At 41.3% G+C, this 21149-nt stretch overlaps 1 protein-coding gene across 3 annotated transcripts in view; it reads left to right on the top strand.

Moving 5' to 3' along the window:
* Nucleotides 1–15040, top strand: part of igsf9ba (immunoglobulin superfamily, member 9Ba) — a 57883-nt gene extending 42843 nt beyond the window's left edge. The window contains exons 12-20 of one of the 3 annotated variants that reach the window (XM_034603710.1): nucleotides 1402–1525; nucleotides 3169–3344; nucleotides 5601–5827; nucleotides 5954–6038; nucleotides 6150–6311; nucleotides 6572–6617; nucleotides 8178–9803; nucleotides 14512–14642; nucleotides 14741–15040. In XM_034603710.1, coding sequence (XP_034459601.1) covers nucleotides 1402–1525; nucleotides 3169–3344; nucleotides 5601–5827; nucleotides 5954–6038; nucleotides 6150–6311; nucleotides 6572–6617; nucleotides 8178–9803; nucleotides 14512–14642; nucleotides 14741–14949 — 2786 coding nt within the window. In that variant the 3' untranslated portion in view covers nucleotides 14950–15040. Of the gene's footprint in view, nucleotides 1–1401; nucleotides 1526–3168; nucleotides 3345–5600; nucleotides 5828–5953; nucleotides 6039–6149; nucleotides 6312–6571; nucleotides 6618–8177; nucleotides 9804–11561; nucleotides 11608–12443; nucleotides 13131–14511; nucleotides 14645–14740 lie in introns of those variants that run through there. The other 2 variants (XM_034603711.1, XM_034603712.1) reach the window with 2 other exon arrangements.
* Nucleotides 15041–21149: the final 6109 nt, after the last annotated feature.

Genomic DNA, 21149 nt, shown 5'->3' with positions numbered 1-21149 from the left:
GCTTATCAGCACATGCACGAGTGCGTGCAACAGGATATTGGCTGCAAATTACTCATTAACAGCCAACTATCTCATCCATAACAAAGGATTTCTGAGTGTAACTTACAGAACCTTTAACACCAGTTATGTAAATGATAGACTCCAGATTCTAAAACCTAGTTATGGTGCCTCCTCCAGCAGTAATAGCAGCCATTGTGAGTAGATAAATGCCACATACAAAGTTTTCATTCAACCTCACTGCACTGGCAGGATTATAGAGGTGTATAGTATAATTAGCAATATTATTATGGGAATTTGTCAAAGATTATTTGTAAAAGAAAATTGTATTTGTCAATGGGTAGAAGTGGTGAGTGGGATACATGCAATCAAGGCCGTATGGCGTGAAATCCATTGACTCTGCTATCAGGGTCTACCCACTTGTTAATTTATATTGTACATATATACATATTGTTACTTCAACAGTATCATAAATGTGTAGTTTTTAGCCAGTTTAAAGGATTAGTTTAATATATTTGACGATACACTTGTTCAATTAGTTAAACAATAAAGATTAAATACTTATATTAAATAAATAAATACCTATAGCCAGCACCTAATAACAAATCTAGACCGGGAATGCAAAAATGTCAACTATTAAACATTGCAATATTTCATCAGTAAATGTAACAGATAGGTATCTTTATAGTGTCATGATTTCTATATAAAAACATGGAACAGAACCTTTAGCTGAATTCAAACATTCCTCCATCATATTTGTGATGGAGTCAGTTTAGTTTAATTTATCTCACTGAAAAATCGAATAATCATATTTTCCAAATGCTGAGCTCGTCCTTTAAGTCTGTTAAAGGAGTAGTTGGTGTTAATTTAGTGAACTGTGAGCATGTCAGTGAGGCCTGCCCCAGTAGCCCGTCGCCTCAGAGCCTATGGAGCCGTCACACCGCGGCCCAGCTGTGCGACCAGCCCTGGGCTCACAGGTGTCACGGAGCAAACAGCTGTGCTCCTCAGGCCACGCTGAGGTCTCGCTCTCTCTCTGGCTGAGGAGAAGCTGGCTGCAGGCCACTCTGCACAGCTGTTAGGTGGGTGGGACGAGCGGAGCAGGCGGCGCCGCTGCTCTTGAAGTCGACCTTACGCTGGTCACCACCTCAGCCAGTGTGACACTGTCCACTGAGAGAAGCACTTGATGCTACACAACAAAATACACACAGTTTGTGTTGATTTAACTCAATCAGTACGAGTCCGGCTCAGAATGACCAGTTATATAAATTAAATACAGTCTTCATTTATATTTCTAATTACTAAATGATATGAATTGATAATTGCAAGTGGTTGTATTTGATAAGTAAGTTAGCACTTGTGCGTTTTTATATTCATTCTCTGTCTCTGTCTCTATAAACCGCTCAGGCACCAGCCCACATGCTCCAGGAAATATCCATGTGTTGCCCTCGACAACCTCTGCTAATGTGTCCTGGGAACCAGGCTATGATGGCGGCTTCGAACAGACGTTCTCGGTGTGGTACGGTCCAGTGTGAGTGCTCTTACTTTTACTTTTTTGGAGAAACACTGTACCTGCTGGTTATTGGCCTAGTTTGGTCTCACAGTAGGAGACATCTTTATTTATTTATTCATCTATTTTTCCTCCGTCTTCATCGTTGGTGGTAAAACATGAAATTCAGTCAGATGCTCACAGCTGAATAGTTTTGACAGCTGACTGTGTTACTGTGGGTGTTTAGGGGATGTGCATGCATGTGTGTAAGTAATGGAGCATCACTGCAGTAACATCCCACTCGCTATCAGATATCCTGTCGCTAATTGTCCTATCAGAGCATCGTTTTCTGACATTTCAATGCTTTCGCAGTAAATCATCCATCCTGGTATCACTGGATACTCATGTGTTGACTGTGAAAATGAAATGAAACTGAATGTTCTGCCTCATCGTGCTTATGTACAAACACATTTCACTTGAAAGTACATGTTTGTGCGTCAAAGCCCTGTAATTACCCTGGTAAGAGATAATTAAATCCATTTCACATTGTGGCCTAGTGGAGTGGATTACTGTGGATATAAACACATCTAAATAAGAAGTTACTTGTTGCTTTCAAGGCTGCAGTGATAATTGTAATGTTGTAAAATGATGGTTTGCATTTAAATACTTATCCTGTCAGTGTCAGTCTTCAGTTGTTTAAATTGCTGATCTATTTCCTGGGTGGATCATTCAAGTGGGTTTAAAAGTAAGAAGATATCAGTCGTCCATGTTTGATATGAAAAATAATGTTTCAATAAATGCGCTGGGTTCAGGAACTGGCTCAATATTTAATACTTCTGATTAACACCAGGATGTGATGTTTATTGGGGGCGGGTGGTTGACAAGGCTCCTTCACTTTTACAGTTTAAATAAAAGTTTTTACTCATTTAAATATCTGCAAGAAAAGAGTAGTTGATAAAAAAATATTGATTTTGTTATCTAGAGAACCAGTGGTGCCGACTTTCTTTTGTTTTGGACATGGAACATAGAGAGTGATCAGTTGGTCCATAGCTCAACATTGAGGGATTTATTAATTTTACAGCAGTGAGTTATAGATATAAAATGCAAACTGTGACAAGAAATAAAAATAATTCGGCATAAATGATAAATAATGTTCCCAGTAATAAATTAATGATTAATTAATATTCATTTGGATTTAATTCAAGCTATTTCTGTCAAGGAAATTACTTGAACTAATAGAAACTACTGAAATAACATTCATTAGCCGAACACAACTTCTCTATTCAGATCATTGATCAGAACCAAACTACATGATTCTGTCCAGGAAACCTTCCAGAATTTGTCTCCATTCCTCTTATAACCAACCGAGTAGACCTTCCCTAGAAATGTCTGTCATCAAACAGCTACACAAACAGCACATTTTTAGAAAATGATGAATAAAGTCTCCAGCTATATCCCTGGAACAAAGGGGAGAAATCTGGTGTAAGACCATGATGTGCCTCAAAGACAAGAAGATAGATTTATTCAGTATATTACCTTTAAATTTCCTGCAGATTTCCATCACAAACCTACTGAAAAACACTGTTATGCGACTAATGAGAGTCAGAACATTATTCACCATGATGCAGTTTTACCTTTTCATCACACTTTATATGATTGTTTTCTGTTTTTCTGTATCATTTCAGGTCAAAGCGAGTGGACTTCGGTCCTCACGACTGGCATTCGATGCCAGTTTCTGGTTCTCAGACCTGGTTGGTGGTGCCAGCGCTGGAGCCTGGGACGGAGTACCAGTTCAGTGTGTTGGCACAAAACAAACTGGGCACAGGCCCATTCAGCGAAGTTGTGACAGTCAACACTGCAGGTGGGTGCCGTTACTCAAAGGTTTTTCAATCCACGTTTGGCGTTTCTTGAATTCAGTATCAACCCAGCGAGCTGCACAGATACTATTTATAATTTTAGATTTTCATCTGATGCAGTGTTGAAGACACTGCCCTCTAGTGAATTTTACACTTATGTGTATATAAGGGTTTAATTTCCACTGGGGATGGGGCAGGTGCAAAAATCCTAATCTTGTCTCACTCTTATTGTTTCAGGTTGATTATTTCTCTAACAGTTACTGTCTGACCGTCCAGCTGCTAAAATACACATGACAGAAGATCTGAGTTGGGAAAAGGCTCAGTCAGCTTCAGTTCAACCTGCTGCTGTTCACTCAGAGCAATAACCTAATAATAATAATCAGAGCAGTAGTCAACAAGCACCTTTCTGTTTTTTTTGTGTCCCTGAGTTTCACCTCTCTGTCTGCACACAGTCTGTCCTACCTTGTTGTTAGAGGTTGTCATTGGATGGAGTTCAAAGAGAAAACCTGCAGACACGGTTCAGGCAGGAATTACTACATCCACTTCTCCATCACCTCCACACATTTAGAAAAATAATAATTACATTTAGACTGTAGTTTTCTACATATCCCCCCAAACAAGGTTTAATGCATTTAAAAGTAATTTAATTAAACATAAATCAAAAAAACTGTCTCTTATCTCTCTCAAGTAAATTAAGTTGAATCAGACGAAGAACAATACAGCAGAGTTTTACAAATGTATGTTCCATGTTATTACATTTCTTTGCTACTGTTACTGTGGAAAACACCATAAACCGTTTCACTGTATTTTTTACCCATGAAATATACATAAATTCATATACAGTGTTGTTTATACTGTATATATCCAAACATCATTCTTGAAGGTCAATAACTTTACTCTCACTGCATCTTGCACACCAGAATGGTTTGTTTGAACAAAATATAAACGTTTACATGCACAAAGCACTGCTAATTTAATGCTCTTCTAAAACTGCACACAAATCCAGGCCTTTCAGCCTCTTGAGAAGCTGGATACTTCTGTACTCTCCAGATAAAATGTGTTGAGTATAAAGCTGATAATATGTATTCACAGGAACTGTATACATTTTCATGCATGAGCAAAACGATTGTCTCTGCAAACATGTTAAATTGTACAATACCAGAGTTATTTATTAATGTCACTAGTTCCACCTGTTTTTCACAAGACACCATGTTTGCTGTGAGAAAACATAAAAAATACATTGTTAGTCAACGCAGCTGAATTCAGCTGCTGTTAGAAAAGCTGTTTTTAGATCTGTAGTGTTTTTTCAATGTAAAAAAAAAGGAAAAGATTTACATCTTTTAGATTCTTGTGTGTTTTAATCCACCTCATGCCTCAAGGGCAAGCTGCCAATTCAGCCTTTGTTTGCCCGCTGCGTGAACAGAAAGTGAATTAAAGGTGCGTGGTATTTAAAATCAATGTCTCAGCAGAAGGAACGGCACGAAGGGAGGAAAGTGCATGGCTGGATTTTCTATCATAGCAGTGGAAAGAGCAACGAAATGAAGGGTTTAAAAGAAGGAATGTTTCAAATCAGTCACACACGAAATCTCTGTGTTCTGAGTCAAAGAAAAGAGACGACATCGACTCCTCAAACCAGTTCAGTCCAACTCATGGTCCAGTTGTATCATGTTTCACTTCGTATGGAAATCAGTGCATTGAGTTACCTATTTACCAAGGAAACCCTTTGCATATTAGTACACCTGTATAAGTGTTTTTGTGGTAAAACTTTACTTCCATCACTGTTAAGAAGCATATACACATTAAATTGATCGTTTATAACATACTATGTTTTAACTCTACTATATTCGCAGATACACATACATTTTAGTGTCTATTAATGTACAATATTTGTCTATATTTATTTATGTTAAGTCATATGTTAAGTCTTCTTTGCTTAGAACAACATTATAAACCACACATTAAATGTCAATATACTGCTGGAGATGTTTTTGTGGGTAACTAAGATGACTGTTAAAACAATTATTGGATGGATTGCCATTAACGTTAATACAGACATTCATCATCTCCAGAGGATCGTTACTACTGACCGGTAACTCCTTGGTTTTTTCCCTCTGCAGGTTGATATATTTCAATTTAAGAAAAAATTTCCTGACAACTATCAGATGGATTTCCATGGTGCCCAGTCCAATATCTGAAAATGTCCTTGATGGATTGTTACATTTGGTGCAGACATTTCATGGTCTCCCGTCTCTGGTCTGCAGGCTCCCCTCTGGGTACCCCAGAACCACTGGTGCTTCTTACTCCACCACGGTGCCTCACAGCCAACCGCACGCAGCACGGTGTCCTCCTCACGTGGCTCCCTCCAGCCAACCACTCCTCACCCATCGACCGATACATCATGGAGTTCCGCCTCGGGGAGAGGTGGGAGGTTCTGGACGACCTGATCTCTTCCACGGAGACTGAGCTCATAGCCAGGGACCTCGTCCAGGTCAGTTACTGGGAGGTTTTCTTTTTTAATGCTTTTTATTTCACTTTCAATGTACGTGGCACAAATCTGTGTATGAGAGGGACAAAAGAACAGTGTGTGCGGTGCCTCTCTCTCTCTCTCTGTCAGGAGTCCTGGTATGAGTTTCGAGTGATGGCTGTCATGGACGACCTGATTAGTGAGAGCAGTAATGTCGTAGGCGTATCAAGCACGGGTCAGTTTCTTCACAGTAAAGTTTGACAATCTACACACAGAAATGAGGAATAGATTTTCTAACATTTTAGTATGCAACCTCTTCATTTTACCTCCTGGTCTGCCCCGTCAGATCCCTTCCCTCCTGCGGAGCTGCCTGATGAGGGGCTGGCGCGCCCTGTGGTGGCGGGTGTTGTGGCAACTATCTGTTTTCTGGCAGCGGCGGTACTGTTCAGTACTCTAGCAGCTTGCTTTGTCAATAAGCAACACCGCCGCAAACTCAAGCGCAAACCAGGTCGGTCTCCATCTTCACTTAATGTATTTAATATATTAGGTCTCACATGGATGGATTACTGAACTTAAAAAAAAGACACAAAACAACTGCAAAGAGACAGAAAAAGACACAAAACAAGATGCAAAACAAGCACAAATGATGAGGCCTGTCACATGTCTGTGCCCATGGGCCCATTGTCTCATAATCCATCCATGTGTCTGACTTGTACTGGTGGTGTGCAACAGAACAAAAGCTAAATTTAAATATTTTTGTCCTCTCAGATCCTCCCTTGTCGGTGACACACTTCAGGAAAAGCATTGAGTCACCGTAAGTAAAGCCAACGACGGAGCCCCTGCAGTCGACCAGAGGCGGCCGCTGCTGTGCATCTCCTTCTGCACCTTATTTAGAGAATTTACTAGAAATACACAATCTTTTTTCGTGAAGCTGCTTGATACACACATTTTGCATCTCCTGTGCTTTGAGACAAGAAGTAATATGTTTATGCAAAATGAAAAAGAAATAGAGAAGGCGACGAAGCAGCCCAGGGTTTATTGTGCATATTGATTAGAGTGGATGCTTGAGTTCTTTCGGAGGGTGTGGAAGAACATGTACAGTAGCAGCCTCTAGCGGATCATGGGCAGATTAGGGAGAGTCCAAAGCAGCCAAGTCAGCATTTTAAACGCATTACCCAGAGTGCCCCTGCTGCAGTGTGTGTGTATTGATTTTTGATCCATCTGTATTCTTTAACCTCAAACGCTCTCTGCTTCCTGCATGATTCTCAGTGTTTAATAATGCTGCACATTGAATCTATAGTATCTGCTACATGTGTGTACTCGTCTGTCCGTGTGTAAAACCTGTGTACGTGTATGACTGCATTTCAATCTCAGAAAGAAGCTCATTTGTGACAATAATCTGTGTGAATCCCATTCCAGTGTAAATGTTTGTTGGCCTGAGACTTTAGAGGAGATCATTAGTGTCAGATACTTTTGTCTATTTCTATGAAGTGGTCCAGGCAGGTCACGGTGTTCTCACTTCCTGCGAGTGGCTTAGATAAAGATGAACCAGGCCCATGTCGTTTGTCTCCCATCGCAGGCCTCCTCTCACCCCCTTGCCAGGGGTAGAGCCCTGCTGGGACGAGCCAGTCAGGAGCAGTTTCTTGCCCCCGCCCGCCAGCCCCCTGTGAGTGCCTGCCTGCACCAAAATACAGAGTGTGCTGCACTGCACTGGCTTGGCTGCATGGTTAATGCATTGCATAGAAATGATCAACTGACTGATTATTTCCTATAGTGAAGTCTGCCGCTGGTCTTAGTGCATGCACGGACTTTCACGCACCATACCAGGGAATAAACTGCATTAGCTCAGTTGCATGTACAGTTCAATACTGTGCACATGCACTCTTTACAATGTCTGTCTACGTGATGCATTCAGTGACCCAGTAAATGTCCACTGTGCTGCTCCTGGTGTGGGCAAATGAGGCCTGGTTAGATGTCATCTGCTTCCCTCACATCACCATTTGGTGCAGCATATGGAAATTGGGCTCACGTCTGCTCAAGAAGATGTAGACTCAATGGATAAGTGATGCGGTTGTCATGGTTGCGTCGTTGGTTCTCCTCTCATCCCATCATTCAGGCTTAATTCATTAGCCGCTGTCCCATCAGGATGCTGCCCCGCCATGAGCTGGTCATTATCATAACACTATTCATTATGGCTTTCTTGATAGAGTGCTTTGGCTTTGTACTGTGTCATCTGTTTGGTTTGAAAAATCACCATTGATTGACAGCATAAATATTATTATTTTGTTTTAAAATATTTGCCTTTTTCTTTCGGGGTTTCTTTTGGTGCATGTTAAATCAAGCCAGTGTCTTGTGTCTGCATTTTTTAAATTAGGTTATCATCGGGGAAGATAAGTCCAGAGAGCTCCCCTCCTTCTCGGCCACGCTCTCTTTCTTCTGATGGCTCCCAGGGTCCAGGCCTGTACGTCAGGAGGCTGCCCAGCCCTCAGAGAGACAGGGACAAAGAGCTCTCCTTCTACAAGAAAACCAAGCGTGCCATAGCCAGCAAGAAATACAGTGTGTCCAAGTATGAATCAGAGGTCACCACGCCTATTGAGCTGATAAGCCGCGGCCCCGATGGCCGCTTCGTCATGGACATCAGCCCACCGCCGCGCCGCATCCAGGGCTTCCCCTTTGCAGAGGAGTCTGACATGTACCCCGAGTTCCGGCAGTCTGATGAGGAGAATGATTTTGACCCTGGGCCTATGCCGCCCATCATGCCCACGCTGCGGCCCCAGCTCTCCCCAACGTCCTCCAGCCTGGAGTCAACGCAGCCCCCCAACTACAGCCCCCGCCTACAAAGGGCCATGGAAGGTATGAGCTTTGCAGAGGGCAGTGCACTTCACGCCTCAGGGCAGGCCCCTACCTCCCGCTACAGGGGCTTTCCCCAGGGCCCATTCTATGGGTATCTAGGCAGCCGCGGTGAATCAGGGATTCCACCACCATTCTACATGCCTGACATCAGCCCGCGTAGCTCTGCTCTGTCCTCCCCCCCAGGCACTGGAGACGGGCCCTATGGTTACCCCTCCATCCCCGAGGAGAGTGGAGAGATGGAGCACCATCAGTACACTGCCTCTGGCCATTCTCTGTCTCACACACACAGCCCTCCTCCTCGCTCGCCTGATAGCTGGCATCCTCATGAGCTCCCCTTCCTGGGTCTAGAGGGTCCACGGTTCATATACCCACCTCATCATCCCTTACATCACCCCCAGGACCTCCCTGACCCACCCCCATACCCTCCTCACTCTCACCCCTCCAGTCGCCTGCACCTCTCATCGCTACAGGATCCAATGAGTCCTGGACTCCTGCAGCTGGAGGTTCCTATGGCTCCCCAAGGCAGAGACAGGTCCATGGGGCCTCCGGTTAGGCGTTTAGCTATGCAACAGGCCCAAAGTCTCGGCCAGCTCAGACACACGGCCCACGGTGTGGGTGTACCAGTGTTGCCTTACCCTGACCCGCTAGCCCGTGCAGGGAGCCCAAGCACAGCCCCCAGTAGTAGTCCTCAGTCCTGGCTCAGCCCGAGGGCGGGGCGCCGGGCAGACCCCAGCCTACCCCCACTAGTACTCCAGCCCTCTCGCCTCTCTCCACTCTCCCAAAGCCCCCTTAGCACCCAGCCAGGTTCTCCAGATATTCTAGTACGGCCCCCTCCGCGCCCCAGCATCCTCCGCACCTCTCGGTCTCTGGAGATGCCTGAGATCACCCTGCAGCCCTCGGCCACTGTCAGTTTCTCCCGAAGGTCCTCCCTGTCCACCTCTCCCACTCAGAGCCAGGGCACCACGCAACCCAGCCCCAGTTACCACGCCCACATGTCGTATGCCTCCACTGCAGCCAGTTACCCCTCCCAGTCCCCCTCTCCTCCACCGGAGGGCAGGGATGTTTTCGGGCAGAGGCCGTCCCAGAGAAGGAGAGAGGAGGAGATGCTGCCCTCAGAGCCCTCCCAGCTCCAGATATCAGCCTCAGGGTAGGTGATCCATTCCAGTAGAGAATAGTCACATATTAAATTAAAGACGAGACTTGTCTCCTCGCCCGCTCTCTAGACCAAATTTCCCACGTAATTATCCACAGTTTTACTTTGATGTTTTCGTTCAGGCATAATTAAGATGCATATTGTACATAAATATGCAGAAGGCATGGAATTGCATTTAGCACAGACTGTGTCAGTTCATAAAAATGACAGTTCTCTAAACTTTAATCACATGTGGAAGCTATTTGATTTTTTAGATCATAAATTTGTAAATAGCTCATATTCAATCTCATAAATTATTGATCACAATAATGAAAAACTAAGTCAATTTAAAAAAGTAATTACTGGAGGAAGATTAAGACACATGAAAGCTACAGAAACCCTCAAGTTTACTGTTTTTGAAACTGTAATTTTTTCTTGTCCCCCATTTTGAGCATTGCAACTATGAATTAAAGTAACTTCCACAACTTCACATGAATTAAACCTGATTTGATCAATTATCGTCAGAAGTTTCAAAATAAAAAGGAAGTGAGGCACAAGAAAAATGTAACTTTAATAATTTACTGTATATGTACGTTTACATTTGTATTTTTATACTATTACATAAAATGATGTCAGTCTCTTAATAGGTCACACTTTATGAAGCATTTGTAACATAAGCATTTTATAACAGTGAAAATACATTGATAAATCCAACTTTTAATTTATTATTCACATTTGCTCAGTTGAATTATTACAAAAGCAAGTATTACTGACTAATGAGATCAAAACTTTACACATCATATAATATACTTATATATTATTATATTAGTATATACTTGTAGGATATACTATTACAACATTAGTTGACAATTTATTGATGATTAATAGATAATAATAATACTTTGTTACAGCTTATAAATGCTTTGCAGAGAGTCATTATAAAACTATCAGTTCTGTCGTTACATGTTTTGATAAAGCATAAATAAAGTGTCAAGAGTTTCTAACTTTCTAATTAGCCGACACTAGTATGATGTTACCATGTCATTAATGGATTGTCTGTAATTGTAATTATAAATAAGTTGTAATAACATAAAACAGATATTCTGCAGAGGTTTTACGGGAGGTTTGAGTTCAGACGATACACCAGAGGGGTTTTCCTGATAAATTAAAGAGCCATAAAATAAATGTAGTGTCATCCTGGTAGAGGACAAAAGCCAGCCACTACTTGGCAACCCAATATAATTAAATTGTTTTTAATGGCTTTTAACTGTCCTCTAAAGCCAAAGTAAATAATTTATCAAACATTAAATTAACAACTTAATGAGCTATCAAACAAATGAGTTACAGCGTATGACCTGCTCATAAAAGGTGTCCTATTTGAAAGTTGTAACCATAAGGATGAAGACTCAGTGAGAATATGTTTTTCATGAGGGAATAATAAATATCAGGAGAAGACATTTTTCCCAGTTAATCCAACATTTAGGTGGATCATTGTTCGTTTGCAGAAATGTAGACATAACACAGAAAAGCTTATATAAAAACAGTGGAGACTCATTTTCTTTAATGCCCTGTAGCATTTCTACACTGCACACACTCCTGCGCCCCCTCACACCCACCTCACCACCCTTAGAAGCTACAGTGAGACAGTAGCCAAAGCCACGAGGCAGAGACTCGTTCCTGCACCATCACTGGCCTTTAAGGGAAAGTAGCTTTTAGGGCTGCTGCTTTATAGAGGGTAAGGGTCTTACCTGATTTGTTTTTGATTGATCTCAGCTATCTGGGCAGCGTTGTTGTGACCCGGTCCCCTACGCCGCAATAGGTAAGGGTCGGACCCATGTCTGATAGGGGAGGGGTCAGCAGGGGGAGGGCTCTAATCACTCTCTCCTTTAAAGGGGAATCGCTTTGGGTTGTGCCTCTGTGCTGGATTCAAGTGAAGTAACAACTAATGGTAATAATAATGACACACAGGACACATTTGTCGATACACGTCCAAGGCGCAGTAAGCCTGGCATGCCGTGGCACAGTGCGCTGCAGTAATTAGGCTTGTGAGCAAGCAGGAGGAGCGGTTTGGACAGTTTGAGAAGCATTCGATTTTTGTCTTCTGATTGTTTGAACACAGACATGTTTCCCTGCACCAAAAAAATTTAATAAAAAAAAAAAAAAAGCCTTGAATCAATAGAGGACGCACATGAATGAAAGACTGGAGTATTCCCCTTTAAAGTTTTGTTCCATGTGCAAAATGCCATGCATGCATTCTCTAAACTTCTCTCTACGACCAAACAAATAACTACAATTCTCAAACTAAATTCTTTGTCACATTTGTTGTCTTAAGTGCTTTCGTTTTTCTGTCATGTGACTGTTTTTTAATGGCCATCTCCTCTTCCTGTCATGTGACTTGTTCTTTAACGGCCATTTCCTCTTCCTGCCATCTCCTCCCGTCAGCATGGTGAAGCCTCTGTACACAGTGTTCATGTTTATGAAATCGTGCTGTACAGTGTTTATGTCTATTGGAAATGTACTGTATATTAACACACTGGGGCCTCTGCACACAGTCCATGTGATAATGGGAGTGTTCTCTATCTGTGCAGGACTGTTTTAAGTCTCAGATTGTGTCTCGCCCTCTCTGCTAATGCCTCTCAATCTCTCTCTCCGCAGTGACAAGTGATGGACAGCGTCTCTAGAGCTTTGTGTTCCTTTTGAAACATGTGTGGCACAACAACCTGGCTTAATGAAACATTAAGTCACGTTTTGAAGCTGTGTGTGTTCAGTCGTTTGAAAAGCAAAGAGCCTCGTGAACCTCATTAAAACGTAAATGTTGAGTTTCAGAGGTTTTTATTTAGCTTTATTCACATATTTCTGTACGAGACGGACAACAGAGCCAGAGTATTGGGTACGAGGTGAAACTACTGCTAAATAATACTGCATACGATGAAAGAGACGATACTTAATGTGATTATCGATTTGCTGATTTGATTATTTTTCATTCAACTTACTGTAGCATGTATCACTCATGAAATGAAAATAGTTATTTCGGGTCTCATTAGCACATTGAACAGACAGTCAGAGAAAAGCTCTCACACCTTCTGCAGGGGTCAGCAGCCTTTGGTGGGATGAGAATTCATGTTTGTTAACACGTCGTTAGAGTTGGTCACAGTATTAGAAGAAGTTTGATCTTTTTTGTTATAATAATAGAGTTAAAAGCCTATTATCTGAACAAGAGCCCTCGTTTCGAAACCATTTAGTGAGGTGTGCTATTCAAATACTAGAAAGGTGAGGAAACCCCCACGAAGGCCACTTACGTCCAGATCATTATCCGGATCCGCACCAAATTTATCCTGTTCATATATATTAGCACTGTACACATGTCTGATTTTCCTCATCAAGACCTCTGCATTGTTTCTGGAGGAAAACATTTATAAAATAAAAAGCCAAAAATGTCAATGTTAAAGAAAGTAGAACAAAATTCCTGGATCTGCCCTCTTTATCTGATTCGCTCCAAAAGTGAATGAGTTCTTTCTTGGCCCATATACCCCACCCCTCTACCAAGTTTCAAGAAGATCAGTTCTGTAGATTCTCCAGAAGAAACAAATCTCACAATGTTAGAGAAACTGATAAAAAGATTCAATGAGTTCTTTCACACACAGTTACGTCTCTTCATGCTGTGAATCCACTCTCCATTGTGTGACTGTGGTGAAACGGCCTGATAACCCTGCTGTGTGTGTTGCCTGCACACTGGTGCATTGCACTTTGCCTCGTGGTTACAGCTGCACATGCGCTGTTTGACGGAGGCTCAGGGACCAATCAGCATGAACTGTGTGCCGGTCTTTTTTTGTAAATGCAGATTCAACATTATCACATCACTATTAATGGTGTAATCTTCTTTATCACTATTATAATTCATCAATTTGTAATTAAAAAAACATTAATTAACTGTAGTATCAAACACATTAGTGACATAGAATCCGTCTATATTGTAATAACGTTTTTACTTTCTCACATGCTACTGAAAATGTCTTTGCTTGTCATAGGTTGCTGACCCCAGACCTAGTGAGTACTAAAAAATAATGTATTGGAGGATTTAAAAAAAGAAAATCTTTATTGTTACAGGAACACTAATGAATAGTTCCACAAAGTATTTTCATTTTATGAGTTTTATACAGCCAAGACCAATATTGCCTGCATATCTCAAGCAGTCATTACATAAAGACCCAAAACTGAGTAGGCACTACAAATTGAAATGTGTTTAGCGCTGTTGCCAAGATGATATAATGTCCCTGATATTTTAAAACATGATTATGGGACCACGAGTTATTGGACAAAGTGATTTTGTGTCACTAATAAAAAACCCTTTCATACTGAAATGTAGTTTTAACTGTGTGACCGGGTCTTTAATGTAATGACTGCATGAGGACAAACCAATAATTTCACCAAATCCACTTTATGTCATCTATTCTTTCTTTCTCTCTTTCTTTCTTTCTCTCTCTCTCTCTCTCTTTTCATGTCTAACTTTTGTCATCCATCAACGCGGATATTAAGTGGATATTCATCATGTTAGTGAGAGGGCTCTCAGTAGACGTATACGAGCTCATCAGATCATTTGATAGCTTCTACTGGAAATAGCGCTGAATGTTCCATTTAGTCGTTTTCAGTCTGAGACGGGACCGAACATGACTGTTGGATTAATGCAGATCAATGTTTGCTGTGCTGTCTGTCGTCTTCTCAGGGAACCTCTAGGTGCGTCTAGTGATCCTGCCGGGTCTGAGAGCTTACCAGCACTGCTACACCACTGCATTACTAAAGCCAAGGGAGTGGCTGCCAACAACAATAACAACGCAGCCCCCGCACGGAGAACAGGTTAGTCAGACGATTCAAGAAACGAGACACAAAACTTCATCTTGAAACCTGTGGGTGGCGTGTTACTCCTGTGCTTCTTCTCCCTGCCTCCCTCCCAGGTGTGTCTCCCTCTCAGACCCAGCAGCAATCTCAGACACCCCAAGAGGGAGAGGGCCTCCACCTCCACAGAATGAGGAAAAGGCAAAGCAAGAAGAACCCCTATCTCTATTTGACCTCCTTCCTGCACAGCAGGCAGTCTGCGGAGGACCAGACCGGCATTCTGGCCAGTGCAGACTCTGAGGGCCCAAATTATGGGACTCTACGCTGACACGTGTGCCCGCTAAGCCATTGGACTCGACTAAACCGCCTCCTCCACCGCATACACACACAGACACACACACCTCAGCCCTCCCTGCTCCGCCGCCCCCCCCCCCCCCCCCCCCCCCCCCCCCCCCGGCCTCTGTATCAAGCCAACACATTTCTTGTAATCTCTCAAAGTTCATTTTTGTGTGGGGAGCGGGAAACATTAAGCTGAATACTCCAGGGTTGGAAAAATCGTATTAGAGGACAAGAACAATGGCTTTTCTGAGTTGTCACCACGACTTGTCTGTTGAGGAATCTCACTTGAAAACGCTCTGAAAATATATAATGTATATAAAATAGTAAAACAAGGGATTTTAGCTTCCTCCTACAGTAATAACGATGTGTTGGTTGAGTATGTGACAACACGTTAAAGATTTTTCACTCACTGGTCATCGAGGGGTCCACGTCTTTAGGTTTTTCAGTCGAACTGAACTGTCAAACCTGGTGCATCTTCGGACAGGGACATGAGTCTACCTTTCCTACAATACAAATAGTGTCAGTATTTAAACACAGGGTTCTTACCACAAAATATACCTCAGAGTAAACGCAGAATTGCTGTAATTCTTGTGGTATGCTGTACGTACTTGACCTTTTTACATATGAAACGTATGGACAAAAAGGTTTATATCACACACACCATTGCTCATTCGAATGGATAATAAGGCCTAACTTGATCTAATTTGGAAGCTTTTTTATTAGCCGGCATATTGTGTTTGCTTTGATTTACGATCCAGTGCCAACCATTAGGGAACGGTGTCTTAATTTGCTCGATGGGCTCAGTGTGTTTACACGCGTCACGACAGCACGGCGCTGACACGAAGATCGCAGCCTTCCTGAGAAGTCTGGAAAAAAATAATTTGGGACTTACACGCTCAACACAGGTTGGACTCGTAGGATTGGAAGAACAGGGTGATGAATTGCGAAGTGTTCTGTCGTATGTATTCCATTGTTCATCATTCGTGAAATGTGGCACGTCTCGCTGTGCCTTTTTTCATTGCCTTTTCTTTCTCTCATTCTTTTTCTAACATTAACTGCCTTTTCCTTCGCCTTGTCATGTTTGTCTCTTCCGGGGGGGGAGGAGGAGGGAGTCAGAGACTGCAATGTTAAGTGTGTTTTTACTTTCTTTGCCAAGGACACATGAGAGGAAATGCTACGGAGGATGCATTACTCTTTTTCTCTTTTACATTTATATCTTATAATGGGTACTTGATTTAACTGTATGCATCATAAATACTAGGGCAGAAACAGAATACCCTTAAAAATAACAAAAAAACACAAAAAATAAATGAATGAATAAACATAACTTCAGTGGTAAAAGTTTTCATGAGGAATGAACAAACCAGAGGATGTTAATGTTTAACTGCGGCTGTTAAGAGGAGAATGTGACTGCTTCATAAAGCTGTTAACAAGCGATGGGGAATATTCAAACAACGGCCACCCTGACTGTTTATCTTTAACAAGGGGATATTACGTGCTAGCTACTGCTCTGTATGTTTATGTTTTTTCGACACTAACCGATAATGAATGTATGTTTTGCTGTACAGGAAATGAATGTACATTGAATGACCCATTGCGTGAGATGACCAGTTGGCACATCAAGCCCAAATTGTTTTACTTCTCTGTGTTGTGCGATGACAACCGGTTGACCCGCCCCCCCCACACACAGGTTCTCTCGACCAAAACGGCCGTTTTACTTTTATCGCTAAAAGCTCGTTCAATCACTCAAAGACATATCAGATCGATTTTTCCAACTGCTACCAACCAATCACAGGATCTCTGACAAATGTCCACACAAATGAATCAACTCAATGTCTGCTAGCTGAAAAAACCTGAGTGAGAAAGTGATTATTGCCTGAGAGTGAGCGTCAAAGAGCATATTCTACTTTAACAAATTGGTTCCGTGTAAGATACGAGGAGAGAAAAAAAGAATCTATATTTGTTATGTACTGTACATGGTGTGTATTGTATTTGTAAAGATAAATCCAACCATGTTTTACAGGAAGACGTTCTTTTACGAGGGCGTGTGAAAAAGCCGGGAAGGATTCCCAAGGTGAAAAGAAATTATATATAAAAGTATTTGCTTACAGTACGGCTTTAAGTGGGTAATAATGTTTTAAAAACATTTTAAGGTGCCTCATTTGTCAAACTTTAGCAGATATTATTGTATCTGAGAAGAGAAGAAACCTTAATGTTAGTACCGTACGATGTATTATTGCCATAGCCCGCTGGCTGCACAAGTTGAGTAGTATTTTCTCTGATGTATAGTACGTGAATGCCCACTGGGAAAAGCTTTAGAAGCAGAAGTGTGTCGCCCTCTATAATATTCCTGGAACAAAGTAATGCTGTATTTTGCCCGTCCATGAGCACACATGTAGATTCACTCCAGATCTCGTCACCTTCAGGCGTCCAAAGCAAATAAACTGAAGGAAACTTTTTTCTAAGAGTCACAGACATGCTATAGTCACGTACAAACACCGTGCTGTGGAGGAAGTTGTGTTTACATTCGTTTGATAAAGACAAAGTGTGTGTTAGGGCGTAGTTGCTTCGAACATTACGACTTGGTGCTATGTTTAACTCTGTGGTGCTGTAGAATAGAGGTCTGACGATTTTTTTTTCTTTTCTCGTTTTTCGGTTTCCACAAGCAACACTCTTTCCTCTCGGCCCTGTGTGTGTGTGTGCGTGTGAGCAGCTAAACTCGCTCCGGTAGACACTCTAGGTCCTAATCATAACAGTATCATGGTGTGATGACAGTGATAGACAATAATGGAAAATAGTAGTATAACCTCAAATAGTAGAGACGTTCAAAAATTGAACTCAAGGTGACCTGTTTTCTATCGTGTGTTTGCCATGTCTGTCTGTGCTTCCAAGGTACCCTCTCTGAAGTATATTTGTGATGATATTCAGATTATTAACCCAGCCTAAAAGGAGCAACATAACCTGATTTAGATTTAGTGCACACCAAGCGAGAGGGAAACCGAGCGCATCGATCTATTTTCTACACACACACACTTCCTGTAGGTCTACAATCTCCGGTCCACAGCTCTGTTTTTTCAAGCACACTCCCGCAGAAGCGTCTCACGCCATCCCACCAAACTTTTGTGACGGATGGAGCTCCTACTAGTACTGTACAGTTATAGCCATGACCGGTCACCACACCCCATTTGTATTTATTGCTGATACTCCTGGTAGAGCGGTGTTAGGGAAAAGCTCATACATCCTCTCTTATGGGTTTTTTTTTTACGAATGGATGTTGTCTTCCGGGCTCTTTTTTCGCATATTCAACAGAAACATGTACAGTGTTTTAAAGAGGGCTGCTTTGGACGTACTGTTAGCTCACTTCCTTTGGGGTTTTCTGTTTGTTTTCTTTGTTGTTTTTACTTTTATTTATTTTTACTATTTTTCTTTTTTTTTTTACAATTTCTGCTTACAGCTTTTAGTGCATCACTAGGTGCTGGTAGGATGATACTTAGAACTGATATGATTTTTTTATTGTATTAATCTTGCATGTAGAGACAATACAAAAAAACGCCTATTTAGCAATCATTCATGGACATCTGAGCTGGTTGTTATTGGACGGAAAAATAGAAATATGTAGTATTTTCTATATTCTCTGTTTTTTCATGTGTACCAGCACTGAGAAACTAGAATGTATTATTATCGTAGGCTACAATAAGCACTACATCGTCGACTGTTTTAGCTAATGCTCATACTCAAGCAAACCAAGTAGTGCTTAAAAGGAAGAAAATTTACATTTCATGTCATTTTCATCCACTGAACTCTGTGCTGTACATCACATGTTTACATTCTGTATTATATGTTGTTGATCCGTTTTACTTTGTGCATAATGTCTCCAAAATGTCCGTCTTTATGTCGAAACATTCAACAATGTTCATATGTAAATATTTCAAAGCAAAAACTTTTTTTTTTTTTACTTTTCTCCGTTTCAGAACGATAACCTGATGTTTCTTTCTTTGGTCGTTTTTTTTTTTTTATTCTTTTGTATTTTTAGATTTGTCATTCTGTTCTCTCACTACATCAGGTAATAAGCTTCACTTAACTTTTTGTGAGCAATTAACTCATACTGTATGGTGCTGTACCAAAGCCTTATGTATAATATTTGTATTACTTTTCTCTCGTTTGCCACTGCTGTCCAGTGAAGTCTGTATCGTCTCAGATCATGTCGTACTCACTCTTCATGTTCAACTGCCATGGATCTCGTTTCTTTACCGAGTAAAAACAGAAACCTGAACGAACTCTGGTCTAACAAGACTCTGGCCCGTATCCAACCGGCCTGGATTTAAAGTGACAGTTGCCATCTCAAGCCTTCATAGGGAAAATGCACAGGCTCAATGCTGGTAGCTCATCGTGACGTAGACATGGGCCTAGCACATGATCTACGCTCTATCTATGGCATGTCTGTGAGAATATGAAAGCAGTGTTGTATTCATGTCACCATATCATTTCAAATGCTTAGTCCCATACGAAATTTTCCTCTCAAATTTTTGTATTTTGATATAATAAAAAAAAAATCGAAAGAGATTTGACTTTTCCTTGTGGTTTTGTCTGGTGGGTGGAACAAAGTGGTCTGTGAAGAGGAGGGTGTAGTTCACATGTTGAACACGAGGTGTAAGTATTGGGCAGAGGACGGGGAAGATGGTGTGAGTAGTTAAATGAGGTCAGATCTTTCTTTATCTTTCTTTTCATTTCTAGGACACGCAGGCACCTGCGCATGGGTCACAGTTCAATTTCATTTTCTCCTCAAAAAATAAATAACCACAAACAAGTCAAACTGACAAATGCAAATAAGAAGATTTGTTCAGGGAAATCCAAAGGTTATGTTTAAATGCATCTGTGTTAATCAGTGATGAATATTTTAATCCTGCCTTTGTTGTCTCCACCCAGACGTTAAAGAATGACTTGTGTTGCAACCGAGCCCGGATGAGGAAAACAAACAACCTGAGAGGAGCTGCAGTGTGACTGAATTACCTTTGTGCTTTTGTTGAAAATTCCCTCTGGCAGCCAGGGGAGCAAACAACGGAGCAGTCATACATGAGGAAAAAAGAACAGAGCAGTGACTCCACAGGTCAAAGACACACAAAGCTTCAGAGGCCTGCGTGGTCACTTCAATTTCACATTTCAACACAGAGGTTTAATAGTTTAGTCAGTTTTTATTATAACAAGTGAATTTACAAGTATGTTATGTATGTGGCTTTGTACAAGGTGTTGTTCGAGTTATTATTAAATTTGAGTAAGACAACACAAAACAATGAGAAATGCCTCAGGTGACACCTTCAAATATCCTGTTTTGACATAACAGCACATTAACGATGACAAGAAACAGAAAAACTTAATTTGTGACATTTCAAATTATATTTCGAGTTAGAGTTAAGAGTTAGATGAGAGGACTATTGATATTCTGGCATCAGTCTGGTGAATATAAAGCTACAGCTGACAGTTAGCTTAGCATAAAGACTGTAAACAGGTAGAAACAGCTAGCCTGGCTCAGTCTGTACTGTAGATACATCATGTAAAATATGTTCCCAAACTCAGTAATTACTGAATATGACATGAGCTATTGAGGAGATTCTTCAAAACTCATTATTATATGGTTCTCCAGAGAACCTGTAAGCATATTAAGGCGAGTGTTATGGTTAAAACAAATTATTTACTTAATATTTAACCCGAACATATTAAGAGGATGAATTTTTGTTTACACAATGTTGACCTGGGGAACATTGGACTCTGGGAACATAGATTTTAATCGCTTAACTTTGTATAAGAGACTGTTGGGTAATTTAATCTATAACAGAAATAATCATATGCTGGTAAAATAAATAGTGGAAATAAACACTGAGGTCAAGTCCTCAAATTTGAACTTAAAAGCAGTGCTGGAGTGAATGTATATCCCAACACTGATATTAGTATATGTCGAACTGATGCTTCTCTAAATGTTTGGTATTTTTGCATTATAAAAGACATCAAATATTTGTAAAAAAGGGTATATTAAATGGGTATTTCAGTCCTTGGCTGATATTAGACATAAAATATGGCTGATAGAGACACAAACATGGCTGATATAAGTCAAACAGGGTCTCGGTGTGTCCTCCTGCAGAAAGAGGAAGCAGAAGAGCTGATTATCTTCCTCAGTGGACACACACAATGAGC

Source organism: Hippoglossus hippoglossus, chromosome 13, assembly GCF_009819705.1.
Source record: "Hippoglossus hippoglossus isolate fHipHip1 chromosome 13, fHipHip1.pri, whole genome shotgun sequence".
NCBI classification, from domain to species: Eukaryota; Metazoa; Chordata; class Actinopteri; order Pleuronectiformes; family Pleuronectidae; genus Hippoglossus; species Hippoglossus hippoglossus.
This window is presented reverse-complemented; position numbering and strand designations above follow the sequence as displayed.